The 21,621-nt window shown below is 48.2% G+C and overlaps 1 protein-coding gene across 3 annotated transcripts; it reads right to left on the reverse strand.

The window, feature by feature from the left end:
• Nucleotides 1-409: 409 nt before the first annotated feature.
• LOC308622717 (ATP-binding cassette sub-family F member 2) lies at nucleotides 410-16,132 on the reverse strand. Of its 3 annotated transcripts, none has more exons than XM_081244350.1 (15): nucleotides 16,005-16,132; nucleotides 15,146-15,347; nucleotides 9,416-9,628; nucleotides 8,750-8,932; nucleotides 8,494-8,665; nucleotides 7,343-7,438; nucleotides 6,269-6,371; nucleotides 4,607-4,702; nucleotides 4,320-4,439; nucleotides 4,141-4,230; nucleotides 3,685-3,795; nucleotides 2,979-3,041; nucleotides 2,645-2,773; nucleotides 1,955-2,158; nucleotides 410-1,032 (listed from the first exon to the last, which is right to left on the reverse strand). In XM_081244350.1, exons 2-15 carry the CDS (start codon nucleotides 15,303-15,305, stop codon nucleotides 895-897), a joined length of 1,878 nt encoding a protein of 625 aa, XP_081100476.1. In that variant the 5' UTR covers nucleotides 15,306-15,347; nucleotides 16,005-16,132; the 3' UTR covers nucleotides 410-894. The 3 variants fall into 3 exon arrangements, with proteins under 3 accessions (XP_081100476.1, XP_081100477.1, XP_081100478.1); XM_081244351.1 differs by lacking the exon at nucleotides 16,005-16,132 and adding an exon at nucleotides 15,873-15,950; XM_081244352.1 differs by lacking the exon at nucleotides 16,005-16,132 and adding an exon at nucleotides 15,576-15,720.
• Nucleotides 16,133-21,621: the final 5,489 nt, after the last annotated feature.

The following is a 21,621-nucleotide window of genomic DNA, read 5'->3' on the forward strand; positions in this document are numbered from 1 at the left end:
CTGAACCAGAAACTCCGAGGCAAGACCCAGCAATCTGTGATTGAATGAGACTTACAGGTGATTCTGATGCATGTTAATATCTGTGAACCACTGGCCTAAGAAAAGGCACAATTTCACCTTTCTTTTTTTTTTGGCCGCACCGCACGGCACACGGGATCTTAGTTCCCCAACCTAGGATCGAACCTGGGCCCCCTGCAGTGGAAGTGCAGAGTCCTAACCACTGGACCGCCAGGGAAGTCCCTGAAAAGGCACAATTTCAGATCAGAAGGGAAGAGAGTTCTTCCAGTGCCCATGGACTAGTCCTCAGGCTGCCTCCAGCCCACCGCCTCCTGCCCTAGCTCATGCTGAGGCACTGCAGCAAGGAGTGGGAGGAGGGCCTAGAGACCCACGAAGGAAGACAGGGACCACGGCCGCTTCTCTCTTTATTGGACGCTTTGTAGATGTCACACAGGTCTAAAAGTTACACCATTAAATAATTATTTAAAAACCGACCAGGATTAAGGCCCTGGTACAGAGCTCCAAACCAGAAGCAGAAAGGAATGGGGGTGGTGGGCTGGGAGGTATTCCTCCAACATCCCCAAAACCCAGAAAACAAGGATCCTAAGCTCTTTCACAGGCCAACCCAGGGCACGGGCCCTCGGGTTAACCCTCAGATGCCTCTGGCTGCATCACTATCAGGGCCAGAACCAGCGAGGAGCTGGCAGGAACAGCCAGCCGAGTCCAGACATGGACAAAAGTAACTGGAAGGACAGGAGACGGACAGGTACTGTCCAGCTGTAGATAAGATCACAGAGTGCAGCTAAGGCAGGTGGGGGCAGGGGCTGGGGAGCAGTATTGCAGCAATGCAGGAGTGCGGCCCCAGGGGCCTGGCCCAGCCGGCCGGCCGGCAAGGGCTCACACGTTGTGGGTCCTCCTGGTGAGCTGAGGCTCCTCGCCCACTACCTTGGACTTGAGGTGCTCCTTGTAGGCCAGGATGTCTCCAGGCCACTTGGTGATTGTCTGCTTCTCACAGACCCAGATTTCTTGTGCAACCTGAAAAGCAAATCCTAGACTTAATAATCCTGACCAGGGCTTCCCTGGTGGCGCAGTGGTTGAGAGTCCGCCTGCCGATGCAGGGGACGCGGGTTCGTGCCCCGGCCCGGGAGGATCCCACATGCTGCAGAGCGGCTGGGCCCGTGAGCCGTGGCCGCTGAGCCTGCACGTCCGGAGCCTGTGCTCCGCAATGGGAGAGGCCACAGTGAGAGGCCCGCGTACCGCAAAAAAATAAAAATAATCCTGACCAGTGTCCTTCCCATCCCTGCCCAGGAGACTGTTCCCAGGGGATTCTGGGAGGAAAACCCCATAACCTCCTGCCCAGGCCCACAGCCAGCTCAGTTTCACTACCTCAACGTTCTGAGGGCTGGCCTAACCCAAGAGTACCGTAACCAGCAGGTTTTGGAGCCTTCCAAGCCAGGACCTGCTGTGTCACCCCGATTTCCAGTTCCCTAGCAGGACCTAGATCTGTTCAGACGCTTGACTCTCAGCTTCCTTTTCTCCACCCCATCTTCCTGAAAGCTTCAGAGAAGACCAGCAGCTTTTCCACTGATGACTAGCAGGAACCCTCTGTGTAATCCAGAGTCTCCCTAGTATGATACTACTTTTAGGCTGAAGAATCTTGGAACCACAGAAGCAGCACCCTGTTCTCTACCCAACTCCCTTGCCCATTTTGGCCAACAATGCCAAGTAGGCTAACAGCCCCAAATAGCTACTGAAGAATTCAAGTATTTCCACTAAGGCTTTCTAAGTTTCCCAAAGAACCATGAGATCTGGCCCTGTCCACCCTGTCTATGTCCTGAGCCCGCTTTCCAAATACAGTCAACATGAATTACGTGCCCTCCACGTGCCATGACGGTGCTCTACCTAACTGCCTCTGAGATGCCCTCTGCTATGCCTTCCACCCAGCCAGGAGCCTCACCTGCTGAATGAGTCTGAAATCATGACTGACCAGCATCATACCACCCTCAAAGTCGTTGATGGCGTCTGCCAGGGCGTCGATGGTCTCGATATCCAGGTGGTTGGTGGGCTCGTCCAAGAAGAGCATGTGAGGGTTCTGCCAGGCCAGCCAGGCCAGACACACTCGGCACTTCTGCCCATCAGACAGGTTCCGGATCGGGCTCACCTGCGTGCAACCAGCCAGTTATAAAAGCTGGTGTCACCCTTACCACACATCGCAACTCACCTCTCCCCACGGCTCCTCTGTCGTCACCGTTTCATGGAAAGCGGGGCTCAGCAAGACCCAAGGTCACACAGCAAGACGGTGGCATAGCTGCCTGTCTCTCAAGACCCAAAAGGGATACATCTGGAAGCCTGAAGCCCTGTCTTGACACAGAATCTTAATAAAGTGGAGCAACCCAGGGGACCCACAGTTGGGATCTGAATCCAGGAATCTGTTTGCTAGGTTTCAGTTTCCCTTGCCTTTAAGCACTATGGCTCATCCTGCTAGTCAGGGAGGCAAGGGCACGTCAGGCAAGACGGGCACGCTGTCCTCGCCCCTCCCCCGAGACCTAAGTGCTCCAATGCGTAATAACCCAGAGCAGAGGAAAGGCGGAGCATCCAGCCACAGCCTCCAGTTACCTGGGGTTCTTCCCACACCCCCTCCACTGACCTGCTGTTTCCCAGTGAGACCGTATCGCCCAATGATCTTCCTCATTTCTTCCTTCTCCTTGATCTCTGGGTAGCATTTCATCATGTACTCCAAAGGCGAGAGGTCTAAGTCCAGCTGCTCTTGTAAATGCTACAGGAAGAAAGGGACCCACCCAGATGTGGCTGGTGTCCCACTTCAAAAGGAAGCCTGCTGGGTTTCCTGCCGAGCACCTCTCTACCTCTACCTAGGGACCTGCTCAAGACTGCAGAGGCAACTAGGAGCTGACCTGGTCACATGCAGCCCCCTCCCACACCCTAGGTAACTCCCCGCTCCCCGCTCCCCACCAGGACTGTACCTGATGGTAACGCCCTATCTTGACATGAGAGTGTTTTCGGATCATGCCGTCTGTGGGTAGTAGCTAAAAGGAAAAAAAGGAAAAGAGAGTAGAAAGTGGAAAGATAAGCACACAGAAAAGGAACCCCGGTCAGAAGCAGACTTAGGCAGAGAGGGGAAACAAACACATGTTCGCACTGAACAAGACTCGTACAGCCTCCTGAACTGAATCCACACCACCACCTCACGAACTGCTACTCTGGCCACTCTAAAAATACCTAGGAAGGTATACTGAAACAGGTGCTTTCAAGGGAGGCACAGACACACGCCACACAATCTACTGAGTAGTCGCTGGATGACTGTACGGCGCACCGACTGCGTAACAAGAGGCTCGGGTATAGGTCCGACATACATTTCCTACAGCAAGAGCATACTTCTGAACGCACAGGCATTTCTGTGTTCTAACTGCTCTGAATGAAACCACAGAAAGATGCTGAGAGCATGCATGCGTTCTCCCTCTCACCCACGCTCTCACACAGACACCCACCCCCACGCTCAGGTTTCTCTGAGAAAACTGCCCCAAACTTCAGCACCACCCAGTGAGACCACGCGCCCCGAGGACACCTCGCTCAGGCCCTCTAGAAGCGGTGGCCCCCGCCTCCCCTCCCTCTCCCGCAGATGCACCAGCATCCAATCCTGAAGTCCCGCGCCCCAGCACGGCACGATACCTCTCCAGTCAGCAGCTTCAGAAGAGTTGACTTCCCTGCTCCATTGGGCCCCACCAGAGCCACTCGTGTGTCGAGATCGATACCAAATTCTAGATTGTTGTAGATGCAAGGCTGAGGTGGGTGTGAGAGAGAAAGGGGTACGGGGCTAGGGTGCTGATCAGTGTGACGGGCAGACTCACCCCGCTGAGTCCCCAGTCACCACTGGAGGAGGGCGGCAGCCCCCAACCCACTGCCTCCACCCACCAACCCGGCTGAGCAGTTTTCCCTCCAAGTACTTGAGTGGGGGCTTCTACTCTAAGTCCCTCAATTAGGTGCCCCAGGCTGCCACGCCTGAAAACTTCCCAGCACCGCATGGGTTAGCGGGCGCACTCAGCAAAGAACAGGAGACTCTCCTCGGCAGTTGACACTTACCTTGGAAGATGCACCCCAGCTTCCCAACCACACCCAAGTACTCACCCCATCTTTTGTATACTTGAAGCTGACATTTTGCACCATAATAACGGGTGGAGGAATCTTGCCACATGGTGGGAAATAAAATGACAGAGTCTGGGAAAAAAGAGAGGGCATTTACCAGGTCAGGTCCTTTCTTACCCACCTCACCTTAGGCCGCCTAATTCCACCCAGTCAGGACCTACCTTGTCACTCACAACCCTCTCTGTCAGTCCTGATGCCATCATTTTCTGTAGCGTCTTCTCCTTGCTCTGGGCCTGCCGGGCCAGCTTGGCACTGCCATGACCAAACCTAGCGATGTAGTTCTGAAAGAGACCAGAGAGGGGGCCAGGAGTATGGGTAGGCACCAAATGACTCATCTCAAATGCACGGTAAAAACTGCTGATAACGTCTTCTGTAGCACCCCCCGATCCCCACACACCCTCACCCAACTCCCCCGGAGAATGCGAACTCGACTCTATGATCGCCCTACCTTCATGTGTGCAATCTGATCCTGTTCCCAGTGAAACCTCTTCATCTGATTCTCTTCCAGCTCCAGCCGTGTCTTCACATACTGATCATAATTACCCTGCAGGAAAGTGCATCAGGCGAGACGGGCAGCTTTAGCCCCGGTCCTGGGTTCTCACTCAGGGTTCAGGGGGATGTGAGATGGCATCTCATTTGGCCCTGGTTGTAAGATGGTGCAGTAAGGGGACTTCCCTGGTGGCGCAGTGGTTAAGAATCCGCCTGCTAATGCAGGGAACATGGGTTCGAGCCCTGTTCCGGGAAGATCCCACATGCAGCAGAGCAACTAAGCCCGCGCGCCACAACTACTGAGCCTGCGCTCTAGAGCCTGCGAGCCACAACTACTGAAGCCTGCGCGCCTAGAGCCCATGCTCTGCAACAAGAGAAGCCTCCGCAATGAGAAGTCCGCGCACCGCAACGAAGAGTAGCCCCTGCTCGCTCCAACTAGAGAAAGCCCGCGCGCAGCAACAAAGACCCAATGCAGCCAAAATTAAATAAATAACTTTAAAAAAAGAAAAAAAAAAGATTGTGCAGTAGGGCAAGAGGAAGTGCATTAAAGAAGCATATCCTAACCTAGAACCTGAGGTCTTCCGAACTGTGTGCCTCTCATTCTTAGCTTAGCCAGAGTAGGGCTCCAGATCAAATCCTCAGGTTAGCCATAAAGACACCCACAGCGTTGGCAACAGCCCTGAAAACCACTGTCAAACAGATATCTAGAGGCTCACAGCCTTCCAAGAGCACCTCTTTCTACTCCCCATCCCTAGAGACTGAAGCCCCCATGCAGACTACAAGAACTTCCTCCAGGTGGGAAGACATCAGACCCATCAGATTTAGGACCCGGCAGACCCTGCACTATGGACCGCCATGGTTTCTATCGGCAAAAAACTAGACTCAACCTAAACATCCATCGAAAAGGGTCTGACAAATGAGTTACAGGATAGCCACACAATGAAATACTATGCAGCCACTGGAAAAAATGAGCATGATTTATATATACTCATATGGAAAGCAGTCCAAGACAAATAAAAATTTAAACGCAACCTACAGAAGAGAATGATTAAGATTACAACTGTGATAAGTATACGTGAAATTTTCTACAAATGCTGCTTGCAAGTACATGTGAAGTTTCTGAAAGACTATGTAAGAAAACTATTAATACTCCCATGGTGAGTACAACCATGAATAAAGAGAACTTCTGGTTTTCATTTTTTGATATGTTTTTTGAAACAGAAAAAGTGTAAAGGCAAGGCAGAAAAGTGGGCTGTTGAGATCCTGGCTCCCATTCTTCATGGAAGGAGAGAAGGAGGGGTACTGTGCTGGCTGCCATGAAGCAGATTTAAGTAGCCACTCAAGAAGGCAGAGAGAGCAGCAAGGCCTGCCCGGGCACCATGAAAAGTCAACCTCTTGGCATAAGGCATCATACACCATATGCACAGGCTGCCAATCCGTGGCCTATGGCCTGAAAGCAATTACTTTGGGACCAAAATAAAACAGGGTGCAGAACTCCCTGTCCACATCTTTTTATAGCAATAGGTTGAAAAGGACTGCTAAGTCTATCTTGTTTTTAAAGGAGAACTTCAGGGAATTGGCAAGCACAGAGGTTACTGCGGAGACGCTGGGGCCCACTCACCGTGTAATACTTCAGTTTCTTGCTGTGCATGTGAATGATGTTGGTACAGACACCGTTCAGAAAGTCCTGGGAATGGGAGACGAGGACCAAGATGCGCTTAAAGCTGCAAGAAGCCAGAGAACCAGTCAGGGCGGCGCTCAGAACGGTACGTGGTTCACAACAGGTGGGCTGAATGTCAGGCCCAGAACACCTTCATCCTTTCCCATCCTTACGCCTAGGCATCCTTTAGATTTATTCGCCAATTCCCAGTTCTGAGCACCTAAGCTGCCAGTGCACAATCGACCTGTATGAACACTTGGATGCCTTCCAAAGTACGGTGAGACAGTCTGAGTTTCCTCAAACTTTTGTTCTAATTTTCTTTTTCTTTTTTCTTGATAGGTAAGAAGTGGATTTATTTAGAGAGAAACACCTCCACAGACAAGAGTGGGGGCCATCTCAGAAGGCGAGAGCAGCCTGTTCTAATTTTCAAAAGAATTGAGTGGAGATGGCAGTAACAGTGATGGTAAAATCAAAAGTGTATGCGCATAGACACCCATAAACACATCTAAAATCATGGGTGGGAAGAACTGGAATAGGCACAGTAAAAATCACCACGCTCGGCTTTTTAAAGAAGGTGCCAAGTCATTGCAGAGACCATGGAGAGCCTTATTCTAGAACTAGGGCAATATTCCAGGTTATCTGGCTCTCTAGCCATAGGACCACTGCTATATGGGCTATTTTTCTCTTTGTCACTGCATCATGACCTTAGATGGGAATCCCCGTTTATATGATATATATAAATACAGTTAAGAAAAAATATTGTCTTTAATAAAGACATTGTATTTTAAATAATGGGGAAAACCAAAAAAAGTAAAACAAACAAACAAATCCACATATTTTAGACTAAACAAAACCAAAAAGGCCTGCCCTAAAGCTGCTTACCACCTTCTCAATCTGGCCTTCACTCTGGCCCCACTTCAGTCCACTTCTCACTGCTCTAATGTCGCTGTGGGTCCTGGGCATCCGTCTCCCTGGGACTCTGCTCAACTCCCCCTTCAGGACCTGCCCACTTCCACCCCAGCCCCGCCCCCTTACGTCTTTAGCTCTTCTTCCAACCACACGCAAGCGTCGAGGTCCAGGTGGTTGGTGGGCTCGTCCAGGAGTAGCATGAAGGGCCGGATGAAGAGGGCTCTGAAGAACAGGAAAGGAGACAGAACCACTTCAGTGTGATGGGTGCTGCGCAGGAGGGGACAGCCTGCCTGCCACCCGAAGTTCTGGTCAGGCCTGCACTGGGTCCTGAAACCAACTCTAGGCTCTATACCTCAGGGGAAAGGTGAGAACTAGGAGAGAAACCGGAGATGAAGAGTGGGGGTTAAAGGGCAGGAAACAGCTGAAAAGCAGAGGGAAGATGCTGAACTAAAAAGTACTCAGGTTAAACCTAACTGGTGGGGTTGCCAGACTCTAGCAAGGAGGCCAAAGAATGTTCTTTTCTGAGGTGGCATCTCAAAACAGGAGAAACAAGGGGAGAGCGCTGGGTCCACACGCGGTCACCACATCTGCAGCGCTTGTTAGAAAGAAGATTTCTGGACATCCGACTCCAGCATTCTGACTCCAGCACAGATTGAAGAGGCTAGGAAATCTGTATTTTTAAAAGCTCCCTAGGTGAATCTGAGGCAGCTAATCCTTGTGGCACGTGAAACCACGGCTCTCATGTTCTACGGCACACAAGCAGTTTGCTAAAGCAGTGTATCAAGCCTCACCAATGCACTTGGCAGAGGCTGGTGGGGTAAGCAACCACCTCTTTAACTGGGGACTTTCTGGGGGTTTGGTCGGGGAATGATGATCTACAGAAACTCATTTTGGGTCCAGGTCACAACAGGGTAAGGAGGACAGATATCCTAACAGCTGTCTAACATTTTATCTTTAAACAGCAAGAATTAGAAGGACTGAAGCACAAACAACGGTGGTAGAGGAGTCAAGAGGAAAGAAAGAAACAGACCTACCCTACCCTTTACCTAGGGCTGGCCCCAGATTCCTAAACACTGTGCCAGAAGTCCAACAGTGACCATTCCAGTCAGAAAGCTCACTCCTCAGCTCAGGTATACCACCCCCGCCCCTCCACACTGTCAACATTTTGCACTTACTGACCATTAACCCTGTTCTAAACGGTTCCACTGGTTTAGAACCCTGTTCTAAACACTGAGAGAGATGGGGTGTTACAGAGGGTCGAGGAAGGAGAGACTCACCTGGCGAGGGCAACCCTCATCCTCCAGCCCCCACTGAAGTCTTTTAGCTTCTTGCGTTGCATGGCAGGTGTGAAACCCAGTCCGTGCAAGATCCGTGAGGCTCTCATCTCCGCCTTGTCAGCATCCAGCTCCTCCAGTCGCTCGTAGAGCTCTAAGAGCTTCTCACACTCCGCTGCGGACAGTACAAGGCCCGTGAGGCTCCTGGGCCTCTCCCGGGAGGAAGCCCATCCCCAGGGCCCTGGGTCCGGAGCCCTACCATCCTCGTGAGCCAGCCGTTCAGCCTCCCTCTCCAGCATGGCCCGCTCTGTGTCGACTTCCATCACGCACTGCAGGGGCGTCTTGTCACTAGGGGGCATCTCCCGAGTCAGGTGGTAGATGTCGATGTGCTCAGGGATGGGCACTTCGCGTTTCCCAATAGCAGACAGCAGCATGGACTTCCCTGGGAGGGGCAGGCAAAGCACAGGAAGAGAAGTGGATGCTCAGCACAGCTCTGCCTGTCATTCTCCTACATCAGCCCCTCCACTCCAGCCAAACCACAACCTCATCATTGTTTGAGTACTTTCCCTCCTTTCATTCATTCAAATCCTATGACTCCCCCATCCCTGCCTGCATCCTCGGGACACCTTTCCTCCAGTCCCTGTCCCAGCCCTCCTCTGTGAAGTCTGTTCATCTACAGCCGCCTCACGCACCGCTACTCCCGCCCCTCCCACCCACTTCTCCAGCACCTACTGCCTACAACTACTCACACGGTGCTTATCACGTGACTGCTCTGTATCGCTAGTTCCTCTTCCCTGGGCATACCTGGTCTCCCACCCATACTATAAACTCCTTGCTTTGTACGTGGCTATGCTAAGTAAATACTTGCTGAGTGACATATGAGCCAAGGAGAGATACCTCCCACCTCACTTTCCAAGGGCCTCACCAATTCCATTTAAGCCAATGAGGCCATAACGACGGCCTGAGTTTAATTCCAGTTTGGTGTCACTGAGCAGCTCTTGACCATGAAAGGTGAGGGAGAGGTTGATGATGTGGGCATCAGTACTGTTGGGGTGAGAGGCGAGGACGCCAGTGACAGCTCGAGCAGCAGCTTTCTTCATCTCAAAGTCCTCTAGCTCCTTGGTCAGCAAATCCACTTCTGGGGACAGAAAACAAAAGCAGTTTGGGAAGAGGGCTATAAGACAAACTAAGCTCTTACACAAAAAGCCATGTCTTAGAGCATCTGGATGGCTCAGTCAGTAGAGCATCAGACTTTTAATCTGAGGGTCCAGGGTTCAGGCCACTGTCTGGGCATTTGTGGCTTTTGCCCTTCCTTAAGTTACCAAATATTAGCATACAAAGATCCAAAGGCTGAAAAAGGCATGCCCTGAAGGATCTGGGCTCAAGATCAGGTTGAGATGACTCAGACGTTTCACAAGCTTTAAACAGGGTGTACACTGCATACAGATCTGCCCCGGTATCCTGCTTCCACGGACATTTTTTACTTCGCAACTTGTCCTTTTAATTCTAACTTTCCTTGTTCTAAGATGATATAATGCATGGTAGGAATGGCAAGAACTCCAAACTGTCCTCCATGAGTATGTGTTAAAGAATTAGTACCAATGCCCAAAATAAAGCAGATGCTATGGAGGTGCAATGCTCTTACTCCACGACCTAGAGCTTCCAGATGGCGCCTCCAAGAAGCTATGCTGCCCAAAAGGGACCAGTAGGAGAAAATGCACAGAGGGATCAAAGGCAGGCAGAGCCAAGGCTGGGAAAACCAGAAGTTCCGAGTCTGGAGGGTTCCAGAGACGCAAATGGACCATGAGACGAGAGACCAGCTGTTCTGCCTTTGTAGTTTTTCAGGCATGACTACCTTTTCAGGCTGGGAAGAACTATTAATATATGGCTAACGTTAACTGGCTAATAGTTGTTGAGTTTACTCTGTGCCTGGGACTGTACTACATTATCATTCCCCATCTAATTTAATCCCCATAACGCTTATAAGATAAACACTTAGGATCCTCCTTCTATAGATGAAGAGGTTAAATAATATAGCCAAGGTTAAAAAGGCTAGTAAGTGACAGACCCAGAGTTTGAACCAGGCTTTGTCTGACCCCAAAGCCATGACCTTGACTATCTCACTATCCTACCTTTCCATAAAGGACAAGCGCCCACAAAGTATTATTGCAAGTGGGACAGAAATGGGGGTAGAGGGAGTGTTGGTAAGCTTCTTCCAAAAGAGAGTAAGGTGATCTATTAACCTTCTCAGGAAGGAGTCAAAAACTACACATGAGGATCCGCTACCGTGACAACCTTCTAATTTTACAGTCTTTGTTCCCCTTCCCCGTTTTCCCACGGTAACCTTCCAGTAGAACACCTGAGATGAGAAAGCCCACGTGCTTGTCCTTAGGAAGAGTAAAGATGGAGTAGACGGGGGAAGAGAGCTCGGTGCCGTCCTCAGACAGGCAGGAGTGGGGAGAGCAACTTCAAGGGTGTGACGGTTAGTCTCAGGTCACTCTCCAAATACCCCATGCTGTCGGGAGATCATCACTGCGGGCGCCATACCCGCCCTGCTGCTGAACCGGCTCTGCCAGCAAGGAGTCAGAACCGAGGGCAGGGACTGTCCTGCCAGACAGCCGGCAGTCACTCTGTGTCTACCTCAGCTTCCGGTACAGTGTGTTACACGTAACTGCTGGATGAATGCAGGCCTACCTCGTTTTATTGCACTTCACTTTATTGTGCTTCACAGATATCGCAATTTTTACAAATTGAAGGTCTGTGGAAACCCTACATCAAGCAAGCCTATCAGCACCATTTTTCCAACAGTATCTGCTCACAGCCTGGCTCTGTGTCACGATTTCAAACTTTTTCATTATTATTGTACTTGTTACAATGATCTGTGATCTTTGATATTACTACTACGACTCACTGAAGGCTTAGATGACGGCCAGCATTTTTTTAGCAATAAGGTATTTTTAAATTAAGGTACGTACATTGTTTTGTTGTATTTACTTATTTATTTGGCCGCACCACGTGGCTTACAGGATCTCAGTTCCCCAACCAGAGACTGAACCTGGGCTCTCAGCAGTGAACGCGCACAGTCCTAACCACTAGACCGCCAGGGAATTCCATACAGTGTTTTTTTTCGTTTGGTTTTTTGTTTTTTATTTTTTTGGCCACGCCGCACAGCATGTGGTATCTTAGTTCCCCAACCAGGCATCAAACCCGTGCCCCTTGCATTGCAAGCGCGGAGTCTTAACCACTGGACCGCCAGGGAAGTCCCCACACGTTGTTTTTTTTAGACATAATGCTATTGCATACTTACTACACTACAGTATAAACATAACTTTTATATGCACTGGAAAACCCCCAAATTCATGTGACTCATTTTATTGACACCACAATATTGATATTTACTTTATTATGGTGGTCTGGAACTGAACCCACAATATCTCCAAGGTATGCCTGTACTTTTCAAATGGAGGACAAATTTTTTGACTGATGAGAGAAATTTAAAAAGTCTTTTTTCTACACAGTTGAGTTACCAGGCTTCCCAAAGCCCTGCTTTGTGCCAATCCCTGTTCTAGATGTTGAGAAGATGATGTACAGGGAGAAGTTTACGCTCTAGATCAGGAGTTCGTAAACTTTTTCTTAAAGGGCCAGATGGTAAATATTTTAGGGTTTACAGCCCAAGTGGCAAAAATCAAAACTATTATGCAGGTATACACATTACCATTTGAAACGTAACCACTTAAAAAATGTAAACCATTCTTAGCCTGGGGGGGTGGGTGGCTTAAAAAGAGGCTGGCCAGATTTGCCCAACTGCCTGTTTCTGTAAATAAAGTTTTATTGGGACACAGCCACACCCATCATTTATATACTGTTACGGCTGCTTTCCACTACAATGGCAAAGTTGAACAGCTGTATCAGAGACCATATGGACCACAAAGCTACAAATATTTACTGTCTGGATCTTTACAGAAAATGTTTGCCAGTCCTTGGTCTATATCTCTATCTGCTCAGGCAAGAAGATCAAAATTAAGGGAAAGCTGTACAGCCAACCCTCTACATCCACGGTTCTGCGTCCACAAATTCAACCGAGGATTAAAAACAAGAATTCCAGAAAGTTCCAAAATTTGCCACACACTGGCAATTATTTCATAGCATTTACAATGTATTAGGTATTACAAGTAATCTAGAGATGTGCTGGGTTATACGCAGATACCACATACACCATATTCTCTATAAGGGACTTGAGCTTCTGTGGATTTTGGTATTCACAGGGGTCCTGGGACCGATCACCAGCAGATACCGAGGCACTGCTGTATACCATTTTCTCTTGATCTCTTCCATTTTACAGCATCTGTGACCTAAGTCATCTCCTGAGCTTTAAAAGTAAGACTTAGACCTCACTGTCCTAGCCTACAGCATCCCACAAAACAGACTCAAAAAGTAAGTGAATAGCACTGAATAAATGCAGAAGGGATTCTGGAAGAAACTTCATCAGAGAGAATACTGTAGACTTCACAAGCAGCCCCTTTCTACTCATTCCCCAAACAAGGGGACCAGTTGAACTCTAGTGCCTGTCTTGAAGAGTCTCACTTTCTAAAGAAGGTTGAACTGTCTGCCAGAAGTCGCTTTCTTTGATATCTATCTTAATCTTTCCGTACCTCACTACCTAAAGAAGGCCACGTGGCAATGGTAACAGGTAAAGGCTGGAGAACAGTGACCTGCAGCATTAAGTAATTCCAAACTCAGAGAAGAGAGAAAACAGATGACCCATTAATTATGAAAGCAGAAATGACCCTGGGTTCCTGGTAATAAGAAATGCTTTGAGAGAGCTGGAAAGAAAACCAGATTTCATATTTCAGAAGAGTAGCTCCCTGAGGAAGCAGGGTGAAAACCAAAGCTCCCTTATTACTGAGATAGGGATACTATAGCTGGGTTCCCCCTGAGAAATTCTGGTTTCCTAGGGAGAAAGGTGAAGAAGAAATTTGTAATGGGAACAGTGGACAATAGTCTCAAAGTGGGATTCAGTTTTCTATTTTTCCAATTCATCCAGAAAGTACCTACAGAGTTGATGATAGATACTGCTTAACCATTGTTCCTGAGGACCTAGAGGGAACCCTGTCTACTTTACAGATCACAATTCAGCCTGCTCGTTCACTCCTATCACTCTTAACTTCCCATCCCTCCACCACTCTGGCCAGGAAGAAAACTTCCCCATGGCCTGACTTTACTGAACTAGCTTTCTCTCATAATTCTTTTTTTGTTTGTTTGTTTTTTTGCGGTACGCGGGCCTCTCACTGTTGTGGCCTCTCCCGTTGCGGAGCACAGGCTCTGGACACGCAGGCCCAGCGGCCATGGCTCACGGGCCCAGCCGCTCCGCGGCATGTGGGATCTTCCTGGACCGGGGCACGAACCCGTGTCCCCTGCATCGGCAGGCGGACTCTCAACCACTGCGCCACCAGGGAAGCCCACCTCATAATTCCTATTTTAGACAATTCCTACCATTCAACTCTCTCCTCTCAATCATTTTTAACTCTCCCTTTTCTGAATTCCTATCTGTCTGTTGTAACTTGCATTAGTAATTCTCCTCTCCTCTTCAAACATTTACCTAGTATCTATCTGCAAGGCTGATCAGGCAAAAAATTATATTACACAAGACGGTCTCTGCATTCAAAGATCAAGCAATTTAGACGAAGAAACAGAAGGCACAACATAAAAAGGTAACACTGGGACTTCCCTGGTGGGTCAGTGGTTGGGACTCCACGCTTCCACTGCAGGGGGTGTGGGTTCCATCCCCTGGTTGGGGAACTAGGATACTACATACTGTGCAGCTCGGCCAGAAAAAAAAAAAAAGTAACACTATAGATAGATAGTACAGGGGTATAGTGAATGTCAATATTATTGAGGTCAGGTTTGATTGGGTAAGATTTTATCATCCTGAGCTGGGCCCTGAGAGAAATGTCAAATGTAGCTAGTACAAAAATTGTGGTATTAGAACCTCAGTGTGTAAATGGACAAATGTGGTGAGTGTTCAAGGGACAACAACAGTCGATGGAGAAGACCTCTTTAGAGTGTTTTCAGGGGGCAAGGAAGAAGGCTGGGGTAGACTGCCTAGGGCCTGGGATATTCTTTACCACACGCTGCCCTGTTTCCCCAACTAGACTGCAAGATATCAGACAGCAGAGCGTGCTTATAGTGCCTCAGTTTCCAGCACAGAGTCTAACACTTGAGAAGCGCTCATAACAGGAAGGCATCTCTCTCCCAGAAGAAACCCATAAAACAACTCATGTGTTTCTGTCTTGTTGGTACAGCCACTACCGCTGGGAGGACAAGGGTATTATGTGGTAAGGAGCCTGGCACACTGACCTCCGTGTGTAGAAATGGAAATTAAGAAAGGGGCAGGGAACTGACCTTCTCCAAGTCTAGAAGACAGAGCAGCAGGGCAGCACAACCACTCCCATATTTGCTTGCCACTGAGTAAGTGAGAACTCTGTGTTCAGTTTCCTTGATCAAGCTCCAACTCTACTGGTTTGGTTCATCATGAAAAGTTTCACGGCACCAGATATATTCTCCAGCGCCCCCGGCATCCGGACTCTGACTCCAGCTGGGGCGTCCTTTACGTCCCGAGCAACCATCCCAGGGACCCACCTCTCCCTCAACTCACCTGTGGTCTCTTGGCCATTGGCCTCCTCATTTTTCTCCTCTGCCACCGGTGGCTCTGTGACAGAATCTCCGTTTTCTTCGTGTCCTTTTCTGGGCCGCTGTCGTGCTTTGGCAGCTTCCTTCTTTTTGGCTGCCTTCTTCTTGGCCAGGTCGGAAGGCATGGTGATGAACCACAAGGGAACGTTACTGTTCTTTCAGGAAGCCTGAAGGAAGGCAAACACCCCCAGGTTCTAAACTTCCGCAGAATGCCTGGGCCTGGCTCCATCCCTCTCAGGAACTGCCTAGCGAGCCCCTGATCCCAGCTCCGTCCCAGACTAGTCGCTCCCAACTCTGTCAGGATCTCTCAAGCCCATTCTGATCCTCGGCCACTCTTCTAATCTCAACAGCTCTTCCCTCGGGCTTTGTCCACCAATCCCCACGGACTGCCTCACTCTGGAAATGCTCCTCCTTTCAGGGCCTCCAGTTAGGGACCGGGTTCGGTCCCTCGGCACTGGTCCCGGTCTCCAGTTTCCCCACAACTTGGCGCTCCACGCTCCAGCCGGCCGCCTCACTTTCCCGGGCTTCCTCCTCCTGTTTGCCTCCGGCCTTCTCCCCGTCGTCCCCCTCCACACCAGCTGGCCGTCGGGTCCAGCTTCTTCCCGGGGCGCCCTCGTGCCCCCCCCCCCGAGAGTCCCCTCGGGGTCTCCTCACTCGCCAACCCGCGAACCTCCCCAGCCCCCGCCCGTCACCGTCTCTCCCTTGGCCCCTTCTTCTCCCGCGCAGCCGCCTCCATCCCAGCCCGGTCCTTCCTCCCTCTTCTCGTCCCCCCTCCCCCTCACCGGCCAGCACCCTCCCCCGCAGCGCCCCTTCCCCCAACTCACTGGGCCTCGCCGCTCGGCCTCTGTCGCAACAGAGCAGCTCCTCGAGCTCCTCCGCGTGCGGCCGGCTCACTACCCAATCACGGCCTCGCGCGGCTCTCGTCGCGCCGCCGCGTAGACTCCTGGGAAGTGTCGTCCTCCAGCCGTGGCTGCCGAGCCTGAGACCCTCCTCGAGAACTACCGCGGATTCCAGGGGCCTCGCGGGCCGGCGCGACGTCATCAGGATGCGCGAGGCTGGGGATATTGGAGTCCAAGAGCCCTCTGCCAGCGGCTTGCTGCGGGAACTGGAAACTGCAAATCCCAGCTGGCTCCTCGGATAAGCGGCTGGGCCTCCCAGGCTACCCTACCTCGGGAATAACTGAGGAATTATGCGGAGATACGGGGTTTATAGGGCCGCCCAACCAGCTCAGACAGCAGGGCGAGCGACTACACTTCCCGGCAGGCATCAGGCAGGAATGGGTCGAAACAATGGGGAAACGAAGAGGAGGGAGGAGGAGGAAGCGTGAGCCGGCTGGTGAGAGGGACGGGAAGACGCTCATCACTACGAAGATGATGCGAAGAACAGAATTCCTCCATGCAAGAAAGGTGTCCTCGTTCCATGAAACTGAGGTTTTAGAGGCTGGTCCAGTGTTAACCAAACTTTAGAAGGTGCGGAACGTTGTTCCTGAACCGTGGCTGCTCAGCCTACCCACTCCAGAATTGTTAGGTTTCCATCCAAGCCATGTAAGTTTGATGGGAAGAGCCCTAAAGTAAAAAACAAGACTTCTTTTCTGAGTTTAGCTTTATCGTCATTTACCAACGTGATCTTGCCCGTTACTTTTCCTTGCCCGTTACTTTTCACTGTTTAAAATCCATCACAGACGTCTCATAGCCTACAGTGCAAACACCAAATGTGTAGCCTCAAATACCTCTCCAGGCTTCTGACCAGCAGTGCCTCCAGCAGTGACACGGCTGGAGGGAAGCAAAGGAAGCTGTTACTCCCTCTGAGCACATCCTCCAAAAGTAGCGCCCCTGACCCTTTAAAAAAGTGAGCCCAGGGACTTCCCTGGTGGTCCAGTGGGTAAGACTCTGTGCTCCCAATGCAGGGGTCCCAGGTTCGCTTTCTGGTCGGGGAACTAGATCCCACACGCATGCGCAACTAAGACCCTGCGCACCCTAAATAAATAAATAAATAAATAAATATTTTTTAAAAAAGTGAGCTCGCTCCACACCCACCCCCGCCATAGACCTAGTTTTCCTCCTCAAAGTTGATGCCCCAGTAGACTCTAATTACTTGCATTTCAGAAATATGCCATGCCATTTTACACCTCATGCCTTTGAGCATGCCTTTTCCTGGAATACCCTCCATGAATTAAGTGCCTACTCTATGTCCAACTCAGAGCTAGATGCTAGAGTTTCAGTGGTGGTAAGTCATTCCCGGACCTCACAGAGCTTACAATTAAGAATGCCAAAAAATTGTCGCTCACCATCTGGTTCTAGAATAATGAAGTCACTAGCCACTGCAGTCACTGACCTTCCACACACCCTGAAAGGAGTTCAGGGCCAAGATCAGGAATGCGGCACTCCGTGCTCTGGGAAAAACTGGCAGAACAGGCCTTCAGATATTTTCTGGAGAAGATTTTATGAGCCCAATTTCTTGCAACTCCTCATATCTAGAAATACACTAAAATCATTAACGGAGGCATCTGCTCCTTGTGACTAGCAGTAACCTGCCAAAATGTGTGCTTGATTACAAATAGCCCCCCTTCAGTAAAATCATATATATACTGACATCCTCCACCTCTTCAGAGCAGTTTCTCAGAGCTATCTGAGAGGCTGTCTCCTGGGCTGTAGTCCTCATTAGGCCCCAAATAAAACTTAACTCACAACTCTCATGTTGTGCTTTTTTTTTTTTCAGCCAATGAGATGGAAAATTTTAAAATGACACAGATCATGACATTCAGGTGATAAGTGCCATAGGGGCAAAAGCATTGTTTTAGGTAAAGAGATATATAGACAATAGTCAACTGCCTGCAAAGCCCTTCTTTATGAAACAAGGAAGTTATATATTATTGTGGATCACATAAAATTGCTTATCCAAGCACCTAGCCTCCTGGGAGGTCTACAACATGCCTGCCTTTCCCAGCCTCATTAAAATGCGTGGTCACAGGCAGGTTTCAGGTTACAGAGACCTAAAATTAATTATAATCTTTCATTTATGCCATCACATTTAATCCCCCAACAGACGCTAAGGTGGGTATTAATAGCATTTTACAGATTGGAAATACAGGCATGGCGCTGTTAATAAAACAACACTGCTGAGAGGAAACATGGCCAGGCTTGAAGCTCAAATCTTCCGGTTCTGGGACTCCAGCTCAGTAAAGTGACTTGGGACGGCAAGGGCTAACCAGTTCCTTCTCTGACTCCACCTACGCGTCCATGATTTCCCATGAATTGACCGTTGCTGGGCAAAGTCTCCTTCAGCACAGCAAGAGTGGCCTAGAAAAGTAAGAAGTTCTGCCATTCTCATCCAGGGTTTAGGTCTCTTGCAGGGAACAGACCTGGGCATGAAGGGAGAAGAAACGGGGAAATAAGAGGGAGAGAGGTAGGAGAAAAGGACTGGCTATATATGAACAATTACAGAAGATCACTGCTGGAAGCAGGAAATGAAGAGTCCACACTCTTCATTTAAAATATGAAGAAACTGAGACCCAAGGGGGGAAATGTCTCATCCAGAATTACCTAGAAACTTAGTAACTGAGAAAGGTCTAGAACTTTGCTGTTCAATGTTGTAGCCTCTAGCCAGATGTGGCTCCAGAGCACTTGAAATGTGGCTAGTCTGACCTGAGATACGCTGTGTGAAGTAGGCATTGGCTTTCCAAGATTGCATGTGGAAAAGAAAAAGAATGTAAAATATCTCAATGTTTTATACTGATTACACGTTGAAGTGTTAACATTTGGGATGCATTTAATACTATAAAATATATTATTAAAATTAATTTCACCTGTTTCATGTTGCTTTTTAAAAAACTGTGGTCACATGAAAAGATGCTTAACATCGCTAATTATTAGAGAAATGCAAGTCAAAACTACTATGAGGTATCACTTCACACCAGTCAGAATGGCCACCATTTAAAAATCTACAAATAAGAATGCTGGAGAGGTGTGGAGAAAAGGGAACCCTCCTACACTGCTGGTAGGAATGTAAATTGGTGCAGCCACTATGGAAAACAGTATGGAGGTTACTTTAAAAACTAAAAATAGAGTTACCATATGATCCAGCAATCCCAATCCTGGGCACATATCCAGAAAAGATGACAACTCTAATTTGAAAAGATACACGCACCCCAATGTTCATAGCAGCACTATTTACAATAGCCAAGACATGGAAGCAACCTAAGTGTCCATCAACAGACGAATGGATAAAAAAGATGTGGTATAGGGCTTCCCTGGTGGCGCAGTGGTTGAGAGTCCGCCTGCCGATGCAGGGGACACGGGTTCGTGCCCCGGTCCGGGAAGATCCCACATGCCGCGGAGCGGCTGGGCCCGTGAGCCATGGCCGCTGGGCCTGCGCGTCCGGAGCCTGTGCTCTTCAATGGGAGAGGCCACAACAGTGAGAGGCCCGAGTACCGCAAAAAAAAAAAAAAAAAAAAAAAAAGATGTGGTATATATATATATGAATATTACTAAGCCATAAAAAAATGAAATATTGCCATTTGCAGGATAAAGAAGATGGGGTACATATATACAATGGAATACTACTCAGCCATAAAAGAGAATGAAATAATGCCATTTGTAGCAACATGGATGGACCTAGAGATTATCACACTAAGAGAAGTCAGAAAGACAAATACCATATGATATCACTTATATGTGGAATCTAAAATATGACACAAATGAATTTATCTATAAAACAGAAACAGATTCACAGACATAGAAAACAGACTTGTGGTTGCCAAGGGGGAGGGTGGGTGGGGGAGGCATGGACTGGGAGTTTGGGATTAGCAGATGCGAACCAGTATATATAGACTGGAAAAACAACAAGGTCGTACTGTATAGCACAGGGAACTATATTCAATCTCCTGTGATAAACCCTAATGAAAAGGAATATGAAAAAGTATATATATATATAACTGAATCACTTTTCTGTACAGCAGAAATTAACACAACACTAAATCAACTATACTTCAATAAAATAAATTTTTTAAAAATATTGCCATTTGCAGCAACATGGATACACCTAGAGATCATACTAAATGAAGTCAGACAGAGAAAGACAAATATCATATGATATCACTTATATGTGGAATAACAAAATGATACAAATGAATTTATTTATAAAACAGAAACAGGCTCACAAACATAGAAAACAAATTTATGGTTACCAAAGGGGAAAGGGATGGGAGGGATAAATTAGGAATTTGGGATACATACCACTGTATATAAAATAGATAAACAACAAGGACCTACTGTAGAGCACAGGGAACTATATTCATTATCTTGTAATAACCTATAGTGGGAAAGAATCTGAAAAAGAATATATCTATATCTAAAGGAATCACTTTGCTGTACGCCTGAAACTAACACAACATTGTAAAACAACTATACTTCAATTAAATAAATAAATACTTTAAACTGTGGCCACCAGAATATTTAAAATTTACATATGCGGCCCACGTTATATTTCTTTCTTTTTTTAATATTTTTATTTATTTATTTATTTATTTGGCTGCATCAGGTCTTAGTTGTGGCACGCGGTATCCAGTTCCCTGATCGGTGATCAAACCTGGGCCCCCTGCATTGGGAGCTCGGAGTCTTAGCCACTGGACCACCAGGGAAGTCCCTCACATTGTATTTCCATTGGACAATGCTGGTCTGGAACCTGTATCTTTCAACCTCTAGATGAGTGTTTCTGCTATGCTTCCCAGAGTCTTCTAACAAGCCATTCATTTACCACCTATTATGTGCCAGTTGCTGAGGGGAGATCAAATTGCTGTCTGTCTGAAGATAAGACCGAAACACAGTAAAGGGTAAAGGTGCTGGTGCATTCTATCTCATGTGCCTCCTATATGGGTTCTTGACTCTACCAACCCCAATGTTCCCTTTTAATGACAAACTTTTCAAGGAACACCCCCCTTCCTGTTTTGAAATAAAGTTCGTAGGTCACATAACTTAACTACACACATAAATTTCAAAAAATTACAGTGCAATGACAACAGAAAGAAGAAAAGGAAATCCTTTATAATACAAGAATACTGTTATTTCAGTATGCTAGAAAACATCATGAGTCAGACGCTTGTACCTAATGCAGTACCAGCTTGAATGAGACTGTACAAACGCAGACACAACACTGTGAATGACATTGCTGTGCAGGATACAGCTCTCCAAAATGTTAACAAGTACATTCCTGGACAAAATGAAAATACAATGTTCCTTCCATTTTCATGATAGTTCCATTCCTTGAAAATTCAGCACATATTACAACCCTGCAAAATTACTCAATTTTTATATATAAAACACAGGCTCAAGGATTAGATGATGGGAACCTTTTTTTTTTTTTTTCACGAACAAGATTGTTCAGTAGGACATATTTGAAAGCTACGTAGGACAGGGACTTCCCTGGAGGGTCCAGAGGTTAAGA

Source organism: Mesoplodon bidens (assembly GCF_964165515.1).
Source record: "Mesoplodon bidens genome assembly, chromosome: 9".
NCBI classification, from domain to species: domain Eukaryota; kingdom Metazoa; phylum Chordata; class Mammalia; order Artiodactyla; family Ziphiidae; genus Mesoplodon; species Mesoplodon bidens.